The sequence below is a fragment of the Hevea brasiliensis genome, chromosome 3, assembly GCF_030052815.1.
Source record: "Hevea brasiliensis isolate MT/VB/25A 57/8 chromosome 3, ASM3005281v1, whole genome shotgun sequence".
Taxonomy (NCBI): domain Eukaryota; kingdom Viridiplantae; phylum Streptophyta; class Magnoliopsida; order Malpighiales; family Euphorbiaceae; genus Hevea; species Hevea brasiliensis.
Window position 1 is genome coordinate 10229061 of NC_079495.1, and position 17593 is coordinate 10246653.

The 17593-nt window shown below is 31.0% G+C and overlaps 1 protein-coding gene and 1 non-coding gene across 2 annotated transcripts; one reads left to right on the forward strand and one right to left on the reverse strand.

Moving 5' to 3' along the window:
* The first annotated feature begins 1191 nt into the window (after nucleotides 1–1191).
* Nucleotides 1192–1298, forward strand: LOC131179028 (small nucleolar RNA R71). The gene has a single exon (XR_009148035.1). It is a non-coding gene; the product is annotated as a small nucleolar RNA R71 (small nucleolar RNA).
* A 9546-nt stretch (nucleotides 1299–10844) lies between these two features.
* LOC110642270 (putative disease resistance protein RGA3) lies at nucleotides 10845–13985 on the reverse strand. Its single transcript, XM_058143245.1, has 3 exons — nucleotides 13681–13985; nucleotides 11876–13633; nucleotides 10845–11010 (listed from the first exon to the last, which is right to left on the reverse strand). Exons 1-3 carry the CDS (start codon nucleotides 13983–13985, stop codon nucleotides 10845–10847), a joined length of 2229 nt encoding a protein of 742 aa, XP_057999228.1.
* Between the last annotated feature and the right edge of the window lie 3608 nt (nucleotides 13986–17593).

Sequence of the window (17593 nt, forward strand, 5' to 3'; positions counted from 1 at the left end):
ATTCTTCCAACTTCTTCTTGTTAGACAAAATCTCCTTCAAAAATTTAGCATATGAAGGCATTTGTGCTAAGGCATCAGTGAAAGGAATAGTCACATGCAAAGACTTCAATACCTCCAAAAACTTCCCAAATTGTTTATCCAACTTTGCTTTTTGGAACCTTAGTAGGAACGGTAAAGGTGGCATGTAGGCTTTAGGTGCTACATATTTTGGTTCTTCCTCTTCACTCTTTCTTTTTTTACTTCCTTTTTCTTCCACTGAACTCTCTTTCTCAATTTCTTCTCTAACCTCAACTTCAGCTTTTTCATCTCCTTCTCTATTTTTCTCTTCGTCAATTTTCTCTTCAATCTTTTTATCTTCACTCTCCAATATTTTCCCACTTCTTAATGTAATAGCCTTGCAATGCTCTCTTGAATTTTAAGGTTGGCTAGGGAGCTTCCCAAATGCTTTACTATTTGAAGAGCTAGCTTGTTGAGCTATTTGATTCTCTAACATCTTGTTGTGTGTTGTCATTTTAGATGCCAATTGAGAAATCATTTCTTGTTGACTTTGATGGCTTATTAATAGAGTCTCAATCATGGCTTCCAATCTAGCTATCTTGTCTGGTTGTGCTTGTTGTGGTGGTGGTTATTGTGGTTGTGGTGGAGCAGGTGCATTATGAGGCTTAGGAATCCCAGGAGGAGGACCTCTATTCTGCTGAAAATTCTGATGTTGTCCTTGTCTACCTCCCTAAGAGAAATTAGGGTGGTTTCTCCATGCTGGATCATAAGTTGTAGAAAATGGGCTACCACTTGGTCTTTGATTGTAGTTCCCCACATAATGTACTTGCTCACTTGAAAAATCTTGACCAAATGTAGGAAATTCAGTTGCACAGTTAACATTCGCAGCTCCAACAACTACTGAATTACTTGAACCTCCAACTAAAGAATCAACTTTCATGCTTAGCTTGTCCATCTTCTTTGTTAAAGCATCAAACTTAGCATTAATCATATTCATGGCATCAAGCTCAAATATACCAGCTATTTTCTTGATCTCATTCCTCTCACAACTCCACTGGTAGCTATTATAAGCAATTTTATCTAGAGTAGAAAAAGCTTCATCTTCAGATTTCTCCATAAGATCACCTCCAGAAGATGCATCAATTGTACTTCTAATAGCTGGTGAAACTCCATTGTAAAAGTGTCCACTTAGGAATCCCATGGTGTGGACATCTCCTTTGCAAATCCTTATACCTCTCCAATGCTTCATACAAGCTCTCATCATCTCTAGGTTTGAAAGAAGTCAGCTCATTTCTTAGCTTAGCTGTCTTGCTTAGTGAAAAATATTGAGCTAAAAATACTTCAAAAAGTTCGTCCCATGTTGTGATAGAACCCGATGGCAAAGAATGTAACCACTCTCTAGCTCGATCCTTCAAAGAAAAAGGAAATAATCTGAGTCGAATTGCATCGTCAGAAACTCCATTTATCTTCAACATATCACTGATCTCAAGAAAGTGTGCTAGTTGAACATGTGGACTTTCACTTGGACTTCCCCCAAATTGTGATTATTGTACTATCTGACAGAGTGCAGGCTTCAATTCAAAATTATTAGCTTCTACTCTTGGTCTTATGATACTTGGCATGAAATCCCCAATGTTAGGATAAGCATGATCCTTCACGGAATAGCTGTTATTGTTGTTGGCCATCTTTTCTTGTAGTTGCTCTTGCTCTTGCTCTTACTCTTGCTCTTGTGCTCTTTCTTGTTGTTGTTGAGCTTTAAATTCAGCTTTTCTCCTCTTAGCTTCTGCTCTTAAAGCTCTTGCTATCTTTTCTATTTCTGGATCAAAGAATAAATTGATTTCTTCACTTTTTGTCCTTCTCATAAAATAAAGGTACCTGTAAAACAAAATAAACAAATTCTCAAAGTAAAATGGTAAAAGAAATTAAAAATAAAATAAAATAAAATGCCCAAATTAACTAAACAAACAATCGTTCAATATCAAACAAAAATCAAATCCCCAACAACGGCGCCAAAACTTGGTGGTACGGGTCGTATCAAGTAATAGAGTGATAAGTCAAATATCGTTCCCACTAGAATTTGCTATTTGAGTACCAAACTATAAATGAAGTGATTATTTGGGCTAATGATTGATGAATAAATGGTAAATGTAAATGAGCAAAGTAAATTGATGAATCTAATTGGAATGGGTAAAGAGCAAGCAAATAAATTCTAAATCTAGATGCAATTGAACTAAATTAATAATGGGTAACTTAAATCAAAGTCTAATTATGATAAAGATGATTCCAGAGTTGGAAGTTTATGTATAAATTAATTGGGATTTGTCTTAGGTATTCCAATTTTAAGGAAAAAATAGAGCTTGAAGGTGATTGATCCTAAATTCTTTTGATATCTTTTTCAAGTAAACCAATGTGTGTTCTAAGATAACCAAACCTACTTTCGTATGATATTTGATTACTTTAAAACCCATTAAGTTTTGTAATCAATCATTAATTCCTCTTAAAACCCTAGTTTATTTCTAAATCTAGGTAATTTTAAGTTTCAATCCTTGATTATCTATCAATGACCTTCACCTTTTGGTCCTTCAATCAAAGATTAACACAATACCCAATGGGTACCAACATTAGGTAAGTAAATCAAGCACACAAGGAAGGAATCAAAACTTATATTTATATAAAATATGGAAATAACTAGTCCATATCCATAAATTAATCTAAAACATATTTTCCAACTCTGAAATCTAAAGAGTTTACTCACTCATGTTGGTATTTACAAGAGAAATTGATGGAAAAGTAAAGAATAACATGATAAGAGGACTAGAAATGGAAAAACGTAGAAGAACCCAAAACTCTGATTTTTGGAGCTTCTGGAGATGGTTGCATTAGCTCCTCTTCCTCAGAAATAATGGCGTCCTTCTCTCCTTTCTCTCTTTTTTTTTTCTTTCCTTTTATTTCTTATTGTTTCCTCTTGTGGCAAAAACTAGAAAATGATGTTTTTATATGGTCCCATAAGTAGCCCTAAAAATAGATAAGAGCCAAGGAGTGGATAGGAAATGAGGTGTAGAAATATCTAAGTCAACAGAGTGATTCACGTTTTGGACAGTCTGCTTAGGGTACTGCTTACCCTAAGTAGCTTCTTCAGCAATTTTCGGCCTGTAGTGTGCACTATTTGCTTAAGGTTAAGCAGACCCTTAATAAATCTCGGTAGGTTTGGAATAAAATGAGTTTTTCTGCTCACGCTTTACTTTCAGCTTGACCTGTGTTGCACCTTAAGCACTGCTGCTTACCCTAAGTAGAATCTCAAGCAATTCTCGACAGGTTTTGGGATGAAAGCTTGAATGTGTAGGATTTAAGCTGTACTTGACTTGTGGCTTAAGGTTAAGCAATATGACATACCCTGAGCAGCATCATAAGCAAAGTCTCAAGCAAATTTTGGCTAACTTGATCTTTCAAGGCTTGATTTCTTCAACTTTCCTCCATGCTTAGGGAACTCCAAATTTTTTCAAATCACTTCCTAATGCACTCATTGACCCTCAATCTGCCACAAAAACCTATTAAAAATAACAAAATTACAAAAATCAAATATAAAGTAACTAAAGTTAACAAATAATCTAAAATAAAGCTAAAAACATAAAATATATTAAAATATAAGGGCAAAATGGAAGCAAAACTACCCTAAAATGCCTATATGGAATAAGTGCAAAAAGCCTGTCATCCTCAAACAGATGGGCAAACAGAGGTGTTGAATAGAACTCGCTCTATCTTGCTAAGAACTGTCATTAAGAAAAATATGAAGAGTTGGGATGAATGCTTGGCCTATGTTGAATTTGCCTACAATCAAAGTGTGCACAGCTCAACTAAGCACTCTCCTTTTGAAGTTGTCTATGGCTTCAATCCAATCACACTAATGGATTTGATGCCAATTCCTGTTCAAGAAAGAGCCAATGTTAATGCGGAGAAGAAGGCAAAAATGGTAAAGTCTATGCATGAGCAAGTTAAAAAGCTCATTAAGGCCAAAAATGAACAATACAGCAAAATAGCTAACAAGAAGAGGAAGTAAGTGTGGTTTGAATCCGATGATCTAGTGTGGCTTCACTTGAGGAAAGAGAGATTTCCAAATTAGAGGAAGTCCAAGCTATTGTCAAGAGCTTATGGTCCATTCCGTGTGGTAGCAAGGATCAATGATAATGCCTATAATTTGGATTTGCCTAGTGAGTACAATGTTTCTTCTACTTTCAATGTGAGGGATCTTTCTCTTTACTTGGAAGATGATTTTGAGGATGGGGAAGAATTAGATTTAAGGGCAAATCCAATCAATAAGGGGGAGATGATGTGCCACATAATGACATGACATACGAGGGCCTATTAACTAGGTCCAAAAGCAAGCTCATTACTTTGCTTGCTTGTATTCAAAACTAAAGAAATTGAGCTGGACTTGGCAAGTCTATGGGGAATGTGAGATGGATGCATAATAAAATGTTTGGGCTTAAGTTAGAAAAAAGATAATGGGCTAATTATGAAGAAAACAATACCATATATGTGCAAAAGGCCCCTATTTGCTGTTTGAAATTGACTAAGTCAAAGAAATCAGAAGGAGATTGAAATATCTTTCAAATAAGGAAGGAAATAAGGTTGAAAAGTCATCAAATCTCCTCAAATTTGTGCATTACTATATGGGTAGATTTCTGAAGTATTTTTTTTTTCGAAAATTCAATATTATTTCCTATTTAGAAGACTGTTCAAACAATAACAAGTGCCGCTTCTTCTTTCTTATCAAACATTATTTATTTGTGGTGAAGTTTTAACTTATCACAAGAGTTCCTTGTGTGGCATCATCTTTGGGATTGTATTCTTTGTGGCAAAATTACTCTTATCAAAGTTTACATTTCATAGTTATCTTCTTTATTTTTATCTTTATTACTATTGTATCTTAATTCATAAAATACCAAAAGAAATCCTTTCTTTTTTTGTTGAAGTTGATTTGGGTAGTATATTGCTTAATCTTGGCTTATTTTTTTTAGTGATTCAAAGTTATTTCATGTTCTTCAAATCATTCCGACAAAATTCTTATCTTTTATAACTAATCAATATCATTCTCTCCTTCACAAGGCACATCAAAGCTTTCAACCTTTTATTATTTTTGACATTATATACATTTTCTAACTGATTTAATAAAAAAAGTATTGAATTGAATTACCAACGTTATAAAATAAAATTTTTCTCTGTCCCTCCATCTCTTTAGGTCCCAAATGCTTTTTCTTTCTCCTTTTAAATCATTCTCTCTCTTTCTTCACAAATTTCACCTTCTCTCTCTTAACAAACCATAGTCTCTTCCTACTAAACCATACTTTCATACAAGGCACATTATCTCTCTCTTTAACCAACACACTCAAATCAATAACCCATCTCAATAAATCCAAATTCCTTCAATAATGTGAGAAATCAAAAGCAACTAATGAAGATACCCATGTCAATAAATCCAAATTCCTTCAACAATATGAGAAATCAAAAGGCAACTAATGAAAATACCTGTTGAAGAAATAAAAAATCTACAACTAAAATGTGAAGGACTACAGAAATGCAATGAATTCATCTTGAAACAAGCCTCTAGATTTTGCTAGACAATCAACAAAATGGTTTGACCCCTTGAGTCCATGCATAAACAGCGCTTCATTGATCATGTGGTTCAATCTCCATGGCTGAGTGCCTTGTTCGTCCAAGAATAAAAGATCAAAGAATAACTTTCCACAATGAAGCTTAAAGAGTCTGCAGGTGAGGACCCCTCCTAAACAACTAACATAGCCACAATGATCTCTTTGAACCCATCCTATACAACTACGCCTCGAAGCACTATATAGGAACCATCAGTATTCCATTTAAGAAAGGAGGGAGTAAATGGAGACCAGGGAACACATGGTCTAGCTGTTGCAATCCATTTTTCGACTAACCCAATTCCTCCCCATCATTAGAATTTCCTTCACCTTCTTCAATACTGAAGCAAGAATGACCAAGCTTTTCAAGCATATTGCTACCTTAGTTTTCATCATAAATTTCAATTGTAAATAGATCATCTTCGATTGACATAGGGAAGGCTTTGTTTTAATTCATAGAAACCCTCTCCTCTTTTAGCCTCCAAAGGCTTTGCCCTTTTTTTTTAAGAAAGAGATATAACAAATCATATGGATAAGGGATGGATAATTTCTTGTTTAATTGGGAATAGACTGTAGAAGGAGAGTTTCCCAATTTTTTTTTTATAAACAAAAAAATTTTATCGAATATTAGAAAAAACTTAACATGGAGTATCCACCTATTTCAAGCCAAAAGACTTATCCCAATACATTCAACCTAGAGACAACATGATAAGTGAAAAAAAAAATCAAGAGTTTTTAGAAGAGTTTCTCAATTGTAAAGAGACAGTGGGGAGAGAAAAGAAGAGAGTTTTTAATTATTTAATTATAATTTTCTTGCACTCACACACCTTAGAGGATGCATTACACCCTGCTAACTTTTGTGAAATAAGAGTTAAATGTAAATAAAAAAAAAAAAGTTTATAAATACAATGTGATCAAAATATAAGAACTCAATAAAAAAAAATTAAGAGTTAAAAGAAAGAAAAAAAATATGTTTTGTCATTTATAAAGGACATTATTTATCCAGTGCACATATCATTTCAAAGATTACAACTATTCTAACAATAGGAAGTAAAAAAAATAGTGGTTTAATACAAAAAGAATACTTTGAATATTTAAATTATTGGGTAATTTTTATATTTTGTCCCTGAAATTTACCCCATATTTCATTTCAATCCTTGAATTTTAATTTGTTACTAAAAAATTCCTGAATTTTAATTTTGTTTTACAAAAATCATTCTAACCTGCTATATCAAGTTTCTATATTAAAAAACAATAAAATCACTTTTTATCTCATTTCCTCTCACACTTAAAAAACATATTGGCCGTTTCAACCACTATCTGGATCTACTAAAAAAATATCAATGTCATCACAATTATCTACTTCCTAGAAAGGGCGAGAATATACCCTTCACTAGAAAGTATTGAAACTACATTTGTAAACATCACACTGTAACTTAGAAAGATTTTTTTTAATCTAGAAACTCGTTATTATAGGTTAGGGAGATTTTTTGTGAAACAAAATTAAATAAGAATTTTTTAATAATAAATTAAAGTTAAGAGACAGAAGTAAAACATAGGGTAAAATTCAAAGACGGATTATATATATAGACACACACGAATGAGGGTGTGAACTTTTAAATGGACAAAAATATCCTTAAATTTTAAATTATTTACAGTTATATTATTTTTAATTATTTATATTAATTTTAGAGTTTTTATAAATTTAAAATTTCTAACCTTGATTATAATTCTACTAAACTAAAATTTCTGTTGCAACCTAAATTAAAATCTTATAAAAAAATTAATAAATTCATATTTCTTAAAAAAAATATGAATTTATGTTAAAAAAATCAATTTAAATGGTTTTTAATTATACTAGTAATTAATACTTTGATTTTTATTTAATAAAATTTATATTTCTCAATTCTATTATAATTTGGATACGTAAGGATAAACTAAAATTAAACTAAGTTAAAAGAAAATAAAATTTATGAAATCATAAAAAGGGGCTTCAGCGATGGAGGAAAAAAAAACTCTCATATCTTTATCAATGATATATACAATCAGGTGGCTTAAATATATTTATTAAAATATTATATAGATATAACAAAAGTCTTTACAAAAAAAATTAGGAGCGGACACATAATAAAAAATGAAGAAGGACAACAATTAAATGGTTGTATAATTATTATAATTAATAAAAATTTATAAATTATATTTTTATTAAAAAATAATCATATTTTTTATAAATCATTTATTTTATTAACTTTAAATAATTAGGAATGACTTAATAAAGAAGGTCCATAAATCATAATTAACATTTGTTTTAATATTTTTTTAGCTATCAGTTAGTACATTAATTTTTAGAGAATTTAATATAAGATTTGAGGATTGAAGAGTTAAAATGTTGTAGAAAAACTAAATTTGAGTTTTAAGAGTTTAAATGAGTGTATATATATTTTTAAATTAATTTTTATTTAAAATAATAATTTATAATTATTATAACAAATAGTAATTAAAAATTTTGACTCCATAGGCATAAATGAAAAGAGATAAATTTTTATACCATAAAAATAATATTTTTTTTTCTAAATATTTAATCTATTTTCATGATTGATGGTAAAATTAATTTGAAATATTAATTAGATAAAATTATTATTCCTAAATATTGAGAAAAATTTTTAGAGACAAATTAAAAAATTAATCACTAAAATTAAAATTTTTAATAATTTAATTAAATGTAAAATATTTAAAACCTTATTTTTAATATTTATTTTTTTAAAATAAAAAGAGCAAGCGATATTTTTAGAGAAAAAAAAAAGGTAAGTGAGTCTAACATTCATAATAAAAATATAAAATTAAGTAAATAAAAATTAATAAATTTTAATAGATACAAATAATTAATAAAAAAGTTAATCCATAATTTTTTAATAATTATTATATATAATTTTGATTGTAAATTTTCATTATAAATTTTATTTTTTCTACTATTTACTCTAATTTATAATTTTCTCTTATTAACTTATATTTTCTCTCACATTGTGTGTTTTTTAAATTATATATATATATATATATATATATATATATTTTGTTGAGATTCTTAATTCAATAAAGTTTTAAATATTATATGTTATTTGTTTAAAAAAAAGTATTATATATTATTTTTATGCTATGTTTTAATAAACTGTATATATTTTTATGTTGAATGTGATTATTAGCATATAATTTTTGGTGTAATATTTCTCATTCTAAGTTAATCTATAATTAATTATTTAAATTTTTTATTATTTATTATTTTTACAATTAGATCATAAATTTAAATGAATTAAAAATAACTTTTTAAAAAATAATTATAATTTAAAAAATTTTGAAAATGATAAGACATAACAAAAATTATTTTTATTTACAATAATGCCACGTCGGTACTTTTAATGGCGTTATTGAATTTATTCCTTTCTTACTAACCGAGTCAATTACAAAATCCATATTTGTTATGAATTAAATTATGAACCCTATTTGAATAACTCTAAACCATATATACTGTATTTTTTATCTACAATTAGTGGCTCGTTAACATTTTTAATGGCATTACAAAATTTGTCCTGTGAACAAATTTTCTAATAATTTAATTTAATGTAATTAATTTTTTTATTAATTTTTTATTTAAATTGAAAAAATTCAATTTCTTTTTAATTTAAACAATTTTTAATTTAAAAAAAAATAAAATTTATATATAATGGTGTGAAAATTCTTTTGAATTTTTTTTTATATAAATAATTGATTCCAAAAGAACCTGATACGAATTTGTCATAAAATAAGTCCTAGTCACTAAGTGATATATATATATATATATATACCTTCCAAATAATTATTTATTTGAAAAATCTTCAACAAAACATGCATGGTGGAAATTCTAATGACATTGCTCAAAATAATCATTTATTTAACTTAGCTACCAACCAATAAAAAAAAAATTATGCTCCCTAAAGCTTGACGTGTTATGCGTGTACATATTAGGGCATATTTAAAACATATCGGGAAAATAAATAAATAAATAAATAAATAATATTGACATTAAATGAAAAAGAAAAAAAGTTTTTTTTTTTTTATAAGTAATAGAATTTTATTAAGATAATGACAATGAGAGAGGTTGCGGAAGGGCTACTGACTAAAACCTTGCCAATAGGTAGGGCTGAGCAGAATTCGGTTCAAATCGAAAAATTGAATCAAATCGAGTCAATTCGGTTCAATAGGTTTGGTTTTAAAATTTAATCGATTCGGTTCGGTTTTAATTTATAAAAATTTCGGTTATTTCGGTTCGGTTCGGTTTTGAAGAGAAAAAAATCGGTTAAACCGAACCGAACCGAACCGAATAGTGATTTATATAGTCAAATCGAACCGAATTGATTTTTGAATTAATTTATTTTTATGGAAAATTTATGAATTATATTTAATTTTATATATATTAATTGTTTAATTTCATTGATTAATGGTTATTAGGTTCAAACCAAAGTTAAAATTAGACCAAATAACTTGAAAATCAAGTCTAAATTAAAAAATCAATCAAAAATTAAACCGATCGGTTTAAACCGAACTGAAATAAAGCGGTTCGGTTCGATTCGATTTTTTACCAATTTCAATTCGGTTCGATTTCTAAAATTGACTGTTCGATTTTTATAATTTAATTAGGTTCGGTTCTGTTTGGTTCGATTTGAACCGATTGCTCACCCCTACCAATAGGCATTCCCCATTACACCCAATCTAAGAAACACCGACCAACACCAACCACAACTAGAACAAGATAAAAGACCAAAATAAAAAAGCAGAAAAAAAAAAAAAAAAAAAAAAAAAAAAAAAACACTCCAAGACTAGAAGCTACAAGAGTGCAACGAAATCTGAAATTCTACTGAGACCATATTTTGCCAATGTATCTGCACATGAATTTGCCCCTCTCAATACATGACAAAATGTGACATTTCTTAGAAGGCATAGTTGATTGGTGATAGTGTTGATAGTGGACGTTAAACGCTAGGGAACCAGGTCTGAATTTTGAGCCTAAGCAATTCCATTTTGGGAATCAGATTCCACAATAGCAAAGTCAATGCCAGTGAGTAGGTTTGGGAATAAAATCAACAGTTCTAAAGCTTTACAGATTGCTTTTAATTCAACACCGTTCGAATCAGCTCAACTTGTTGGGTATGAGAAAATACATAAGAATTATCTAGAGTGATCTCTGAGCACCCCTCTAATTGCACCCACCCCTGGCTTTCCCAATGCAGAACCATTAACATTCCATTTTAGGCACGCAGGAGGTGGTGAGGTCGAATTGGCATGTCGGCGAGTTCTCACAGGGTGTGGATGAAAGCTGTTGAGCCTAGATTCCCTTTTTTTTAAAAAAAAAAAAAAAGAAAAAAGTTGGTGCAATCAATATATTAATGCATAAAAGTTTAAATATTTATGCTGAATAATATGAAATATTTAAGGAGAAAAACTCACCAATTGATCTTCTAGTCCACATGCAAGCTAAGTGCTCAACTCATGGAAGTGCTTGGACCTGCATCTTCTGTTACTTCAAATCAGAAGTAAGAGAAATGTCAAATTACCATATGACAACTCAAATGGCCAAACAGAGAAAAGGATTCATTATAATATTATATACAAGGGAAAAGGGTAATGCAATATTGCTATCATTACAAAGGCTAATTTTAATTTGTTACAAAATAATCATTTAAATTTAATCTACACTTCATAATAGTCATTTATATTTGAATAAATTTGCTATAGTTAGATTTGCTTTAATTACAGTTTTTGAGCTTATTGAAAATAATATATAATTGATGACACATTCAATTTGTTAAACAAGCTTATATAAAATATGTAAATTATTAGAATTAGTATTGGAATATTAATTCTCACCTGCTGTTCGTAAGGGATCATTGTTTAGCTTTGAGCAACCTCTGAGTTGTAGCTTTTGAAGCGATGCCATATTTGGTCATTTTCTAAGGTTATCACAGTCGTCAACTTTCATGACCTTTAAATTGTTGGTACATTCTTGAATAAGCCATTGTGGAAACTCCACTAATTTTGGCAATTTTCCTAACTCTAATTTTTCGAGGCTGAATTGAGTATCTAATAGGTATTGATTTTCTTCTCCTTCTCCCATTGTCAAATCAAGGTTTTCACATCCAACAATACAAAGAGTACCTAATGCCGTTAGGCATTTAATACTTTGTGGCGAAGATATCAACCTTCTGCAACTAGAGATGACCAATCTTCGAAGCTTTTTCAAGCCTTGCATGTCTTCGAACAAACATTCTATACTGTTACACAGGCTAATGTACAAAAATTGAAGGGACTTCAAGCACCCTATTCCACCCATTGGTAAATTCTTTTGCTTCGTAGTTATCCAAAGCCATTTAAGGTTAATCATATACTTTATATCTTTTGGCAACTCTTCAAGACTCCAACATCCAACTAGTAGTAGAACTTGCAAGCTTTGTAGCTTACATATGGAATTAGGGAGTCTTCTAATTAAACGATTACCACCTAAACTTAGATATTTCAACTGCTTCAAATCGCCTATCCTCCTTGGCAATACCTCGAATTTTGAAAAAGCTAAATCCAGGACCCTCAAATATGGAAATCTTAGGCAGCATGTCTTAATGAACCGTTTACTACTAATCCCCTCTTTCCCTTTATTTAAAAAGGAAATGGTTCGCACATTTTGCTGGCTTTGTAAGGATGTTGGAAGATCCTGATCAACAAGTGATTTTGGGTAAGGAAAAGATATATGTCGAACACTTTTGCGAATCTGTTGAGTGCTGGTCATTACCATTGAGCATGCATTTTGTGAGATCGATAATGCCAAATCATGTATTAGATCATGCATTTTACAATTAACACGACCAGGATATTCGAACAAATCTTGGAAGAAACACCTAGAACATAGCTCTTTAAAATATCGCAAGCCAACATCTTCTAACTCTTCATTCTCATTGGAAGATTGAAGAAATCCATTTGCCATCCAAAAATAAACCAATTCAATGTCGTCGAATTCATAATCTTTGGGAAAAATTGAACAATATGCAAAGCATCTTTTCAAGTAAGATGGCAAGTGTTCGTAACTCAATCTTAAAGCAGGCAAAATGTCATTTCCCTCTTGCTCTAATTTCCATATCTCATTATCTTTTATGTATTCCCATCTGCGTTCATCAGTTTCACAACAAAGCTGAGATCCCAAAGTTATCACTGCCAAAGGAACTCCTTTACATTTTCTCACAATTTCTTCGCCAATTCTTGTCAACTTTGGATTTTGTTTTTCTTGTTGTCCTTTAAATGCGCATTTAAAAAACAAAGACAAACAATCCTGGTCAGGAAGAAGACTCAAACGGTATGCAGAGACTGTGCCCATAATTTCAGCAACACGGTTGCTACGAGTGGTGACTACAATTTTACTTCCATTAGCACCTCCCGTTAACAAAGTTTTCAGATCATTCCATTTTTTAGGGTCCTCACACCACACATCATCTAGGATGAGTAAATATTTCCTTCCTCCCAAAGCCTCTCGCAATTCGTTCTGCAGCTGGTCCATATCCAAATCCATATATCTTTGATCATGAGATGCAGAGTTCAGAATTTTAATTAACACCTTATCTAATTGAAAGACTTGTGAAACACACACCCATAGATTCACCCCGAAATGACTAATCACCCTTTGATCATTATAAACCAATTTAGCAAGGGTAGTCTTCCCAATGCCTCCGATTCCAACAATTGAAATAATGGAGACATTTTCACCATCAACAGATTGCAACAACGTTTCAATGATGTTATCTGTATCTTGTTCCCTCCCAATGACATTAGAAGCATCTACAAAGGAGTGGGTCATCTCCCTCTCCCCGTGAATGATATCCCTATCAAAACTCTGCCCAGTAAGACCAAACTGAGTCGTAAGAGTTGCGATTTCATCTACCCTCTTTCGAATCTTCTTTAGTTTACGTCCCATTCTAAAGCGGAATGCAAGTGGATTAGAGCTAGAAAAAAATCGGCGTACCTTTCGGGTGGTGTTACAGACTTGACCACTTTCCTTCGCAACGCTTCACATTCAAACTCAGCTACCACATCTTCTATATCGTATATGTCTTCTTTGAGATTCCGCAGCCGAACCTCTATCCATGGATTCTGTGACTGCTGCTTCTCGGCATCCAAAAGCATGGAATTGATGACTTCCAAGTTGTCCTTAATCTTTTCAAGATCGCTTTCGAGTCCCCATGCCAGGAAAAACTCTTTAAGAGCAAGAGAGCCCAACTTCTCCAGAACACTTTTTGCGATGTTGAAGAGAAGAAGAGTCTCGGCCATTGTGTTTGGGTTGGGAAAGAGGAGAAATGATCTGATGATTTGGAAAAATGGGTTCTTTATTTTTCAGTTAACACAAAGCAATGGTCCAGGAATTCGTACATTGTCCATGCATGCAAGAACCTCAATTAAAACAAAACAAAACTAAGATTTTACCAAGTATCCATTCTGAATTCGATCAATAGCCGGCCGCAGCATCATGAATTAGATCTTTCAAGGCAATATATGTGTAGTTTCTGAAAGCTGTCTTTGTGTTATTAGCTCGATGTTTCAGTCATGATATATTATAAGGGATCTCTTGGTTTCATCTTTGCTATTTTTACACCATGCACTAGACAAAAGCATCATTAGCATTATGATGAGCTGTCTCTGTGTTGAAGTTATGTGAGCATAGGACAATGCTTTGATTCAGTAGATGCATTTTTATTATAACTTGTGATTAACGATAAGTTAAGGGTGAGGGCGAGGGTGAGGGGGAGCCTGAGCTCTCATGGCTCATAGTCATATGTAAGTATTTCCATAACATTTTATTATTATGCATGATCAAATAAAAGAGTTTTTTTAACTGAATTAAATTAGTCATCGTATTGAATTTTATTTAATTGAATAAATGGGTCAAATTAAAAATTAAAATATTTTAATTAATTTAGTTCATTTTAATAATTTTTACTTTAAAATATATTTTTATATAAATTACATCATTTTAATTTATTTGATTTACTTAATTTTTTATTGTAAAAATTGAATTGAATTAATAAAGAAATAAAATATTCGATTTTATTAATATAATTCTATTAATAAAATTTGATTTACTCAATTTTTTAAATAATTTAATAATGTGATAGATTCGACATTATTTATTATCCACGGTCCATATATGATCTGAATCAGTTATTTCATTGATATTAATGTGCTGAAATGGCCTATTAACTCCAAGACAATGGGCTGTGGCCTATTAACTCCAAGACAATGGGCTGAGCCCTCTCTATCTACATTGTATAATTTTTCAATGGCAGAAGGCTCAATTAGCGCATTCATAACCAAATATTAAATTCATAATTAAATTGCTCTTGAAAATAACCGATTTACATGGAATTGACTTGGTTTTATTTTTTTACTTTTTTATTAAGTTACATGTTAAAATTAAAAATAACATATTAAATAATACATAAAAGTTATTACATAACATATTAAGTTACATTAAACTAGCATATTATAACATCCCGTGCGGAAATGAATATCTCGACTAAGAAGGATCCTCTGAGAGGACATAACTCACTGGTAATCTTGTCTAAATAAGAAGCAGGAATGAACCGAGTCTCATATAGAAAATGAAGAAAAAGGTGAAGGGCCTTATAATGTGGCAAACCTCTAATTTGGATAATACGCTTTTGAGTCTTAAAAAATGGGTTCAAGGAATAAAGTCGTAAGATTTAGTTGGTCAAAGCCGATACTATTATTCAAGTCCAAGAGGAGCGTTACACGTAGTTTTATCAAGCTTTTGACAAGTAGAATCGATTGTCTCATTGACACACAACTACAAAAAAAGGAAAGAGGTTTCATGCCAACATAAAGGGTTCAAGTTAAAAGGGATTATTAAGTGTATATGAACCATCATACATCTAAACATTTTAAAATTCGTCTGATTATCTGAATATCTGAATTAATTTTGTGATCTATTAAATACTTAAATTTAAAAAAAATATATTATAATTAAAAATAAAATTATATGATAAACACAGAACGTGTTCTCATGCGATAAAAGGCCGGTTAATGTATTTTTTTTTTTCATTTTTACAAACTTTTTCTTCCTTTTACAGACCCTACTTGTTCCATTTCCACATACGCATAAAGACAGCAGTTTAAGAAAACGAAGCCAGCCTACCAGCGGCAATGCCTGATAAGAAAGATGAAATGGCAAATCTGGGGGCCCATGAAGTTTGCCAAGATGAAATATGAAGGAGGGCCTCACTCGTGCGGTGTTACACAAAAATATACAGGATGTTGGTTGCTCTGGTGAAGTAAAGCGCGAGCTTTTCTTGACCAATTTGTGTTACTAGTTCGATGACCCTTGTATTGGGAGAGGGAAAGATCATAGAGTTTCAACTTCGTCTTAAGTGCTCTTCATTTTACAAAAACATTGTGGTTTTTTTCTTTTTTTCTCTAAAACATTGTGGTTTAGGGTTAGGACCTATAGGATTTGGGCATGTGACATTAAATATAAAGGCCATTGCACGTGTTGTCCAAATTTCTGAGTCATTGCAAGTTGCGATGGTGATTTTGCATAGCTATTAGGAAGACGTCTGTGGGTTGTGGACTATATTGTATTTAACAAATATATATATATATATATATATATATATATATATATATATATCACACAAATTAGAAGTTACAATAAACACATATTGAGACGTAGGAAGGTATCTGTGGTGGAGGTGCAGGCTGCTTGTTCACAAGGGTACCCAAACCTACCATACATAAGTCAAAAATCTTTGATCAAGCTTTGATGGGCATGCTTGATGCCCTCTCCCCCAAGGCTTTGGATAGCATTTACCCCTTGAGTTGTTATTATCAAAATATTATCTATTATTTTGAAATTATTATAAATCTCTAATCAAGCCAATGTCATATACATATATGGGTCACTCTCACACACCTAAGCCTTAATAAGTTAATAAACTTTGCTTGTTAATATTGGACACATGTTACATTCCACCTTTCCATTCCACACTTCCATTACATCATCGGATACCTCCAAATTTTCACAATAATCTAATTGTTCATTCCCCATTGGATAATTAACCAACCCCAAAATAATATTGAATAAAAAAATATATCAATTAAAATTAATTTAAAAATTATATTTCATCTCTACAAAAGGCTTACACTAATAAAAATTTTATTATTATCATAATCATATAATATTTGTATATATTTAATTGTGATTATTGTATTGATATTTTAATATGTTTATAATATATTATATTGAATTTATTTTTAAATTTAATAAAAATAATTTATATTTATCAAAAATAAAAATAAAAAATATTTTCTCATCCCTTAACTCAGTAGATATTAATTGATTAATCATGTAATTGACATATTTTAAAAGATAACATTAATATATCACGTGAGACGTGGGCATCTTGAACACCCAAAGAAGGGTTAAAGGGCAAGAGAAAAATCCAAAAGTGGCGGAAACACGTGGCAGCAATCTAGTGGATTAGGTCAATGTTTGCATGGAAGGAACACACGTTGGTTCTAGTGATGGGGCCTTATCGGAGTGGTGTTGTGCCACGTGTTTTTTATCTACAGAACTTTGATTGCTACCCTGCGACGCGTGTGTACTGTGTGACTGGTTTACCACCACTACCCAATTTTGGTGGGGTCTCTGCATTTGTCTTTCGGCCGACACATCTAACAAAAATGGCAAAGAGTTTATTTTGTGTAATCTTTTTGCAGACCAGTCCTCAAATTTTTGTCCATTTAAACCTTTGACCTGCAAGAATTTGAATTTTATCATTTTTCACCAAAATGCCACTATTATAACTTTCACCTCCTATGAAAATGAGTTTCATAATTGACAAATCAAGCATTTACATTTAAAT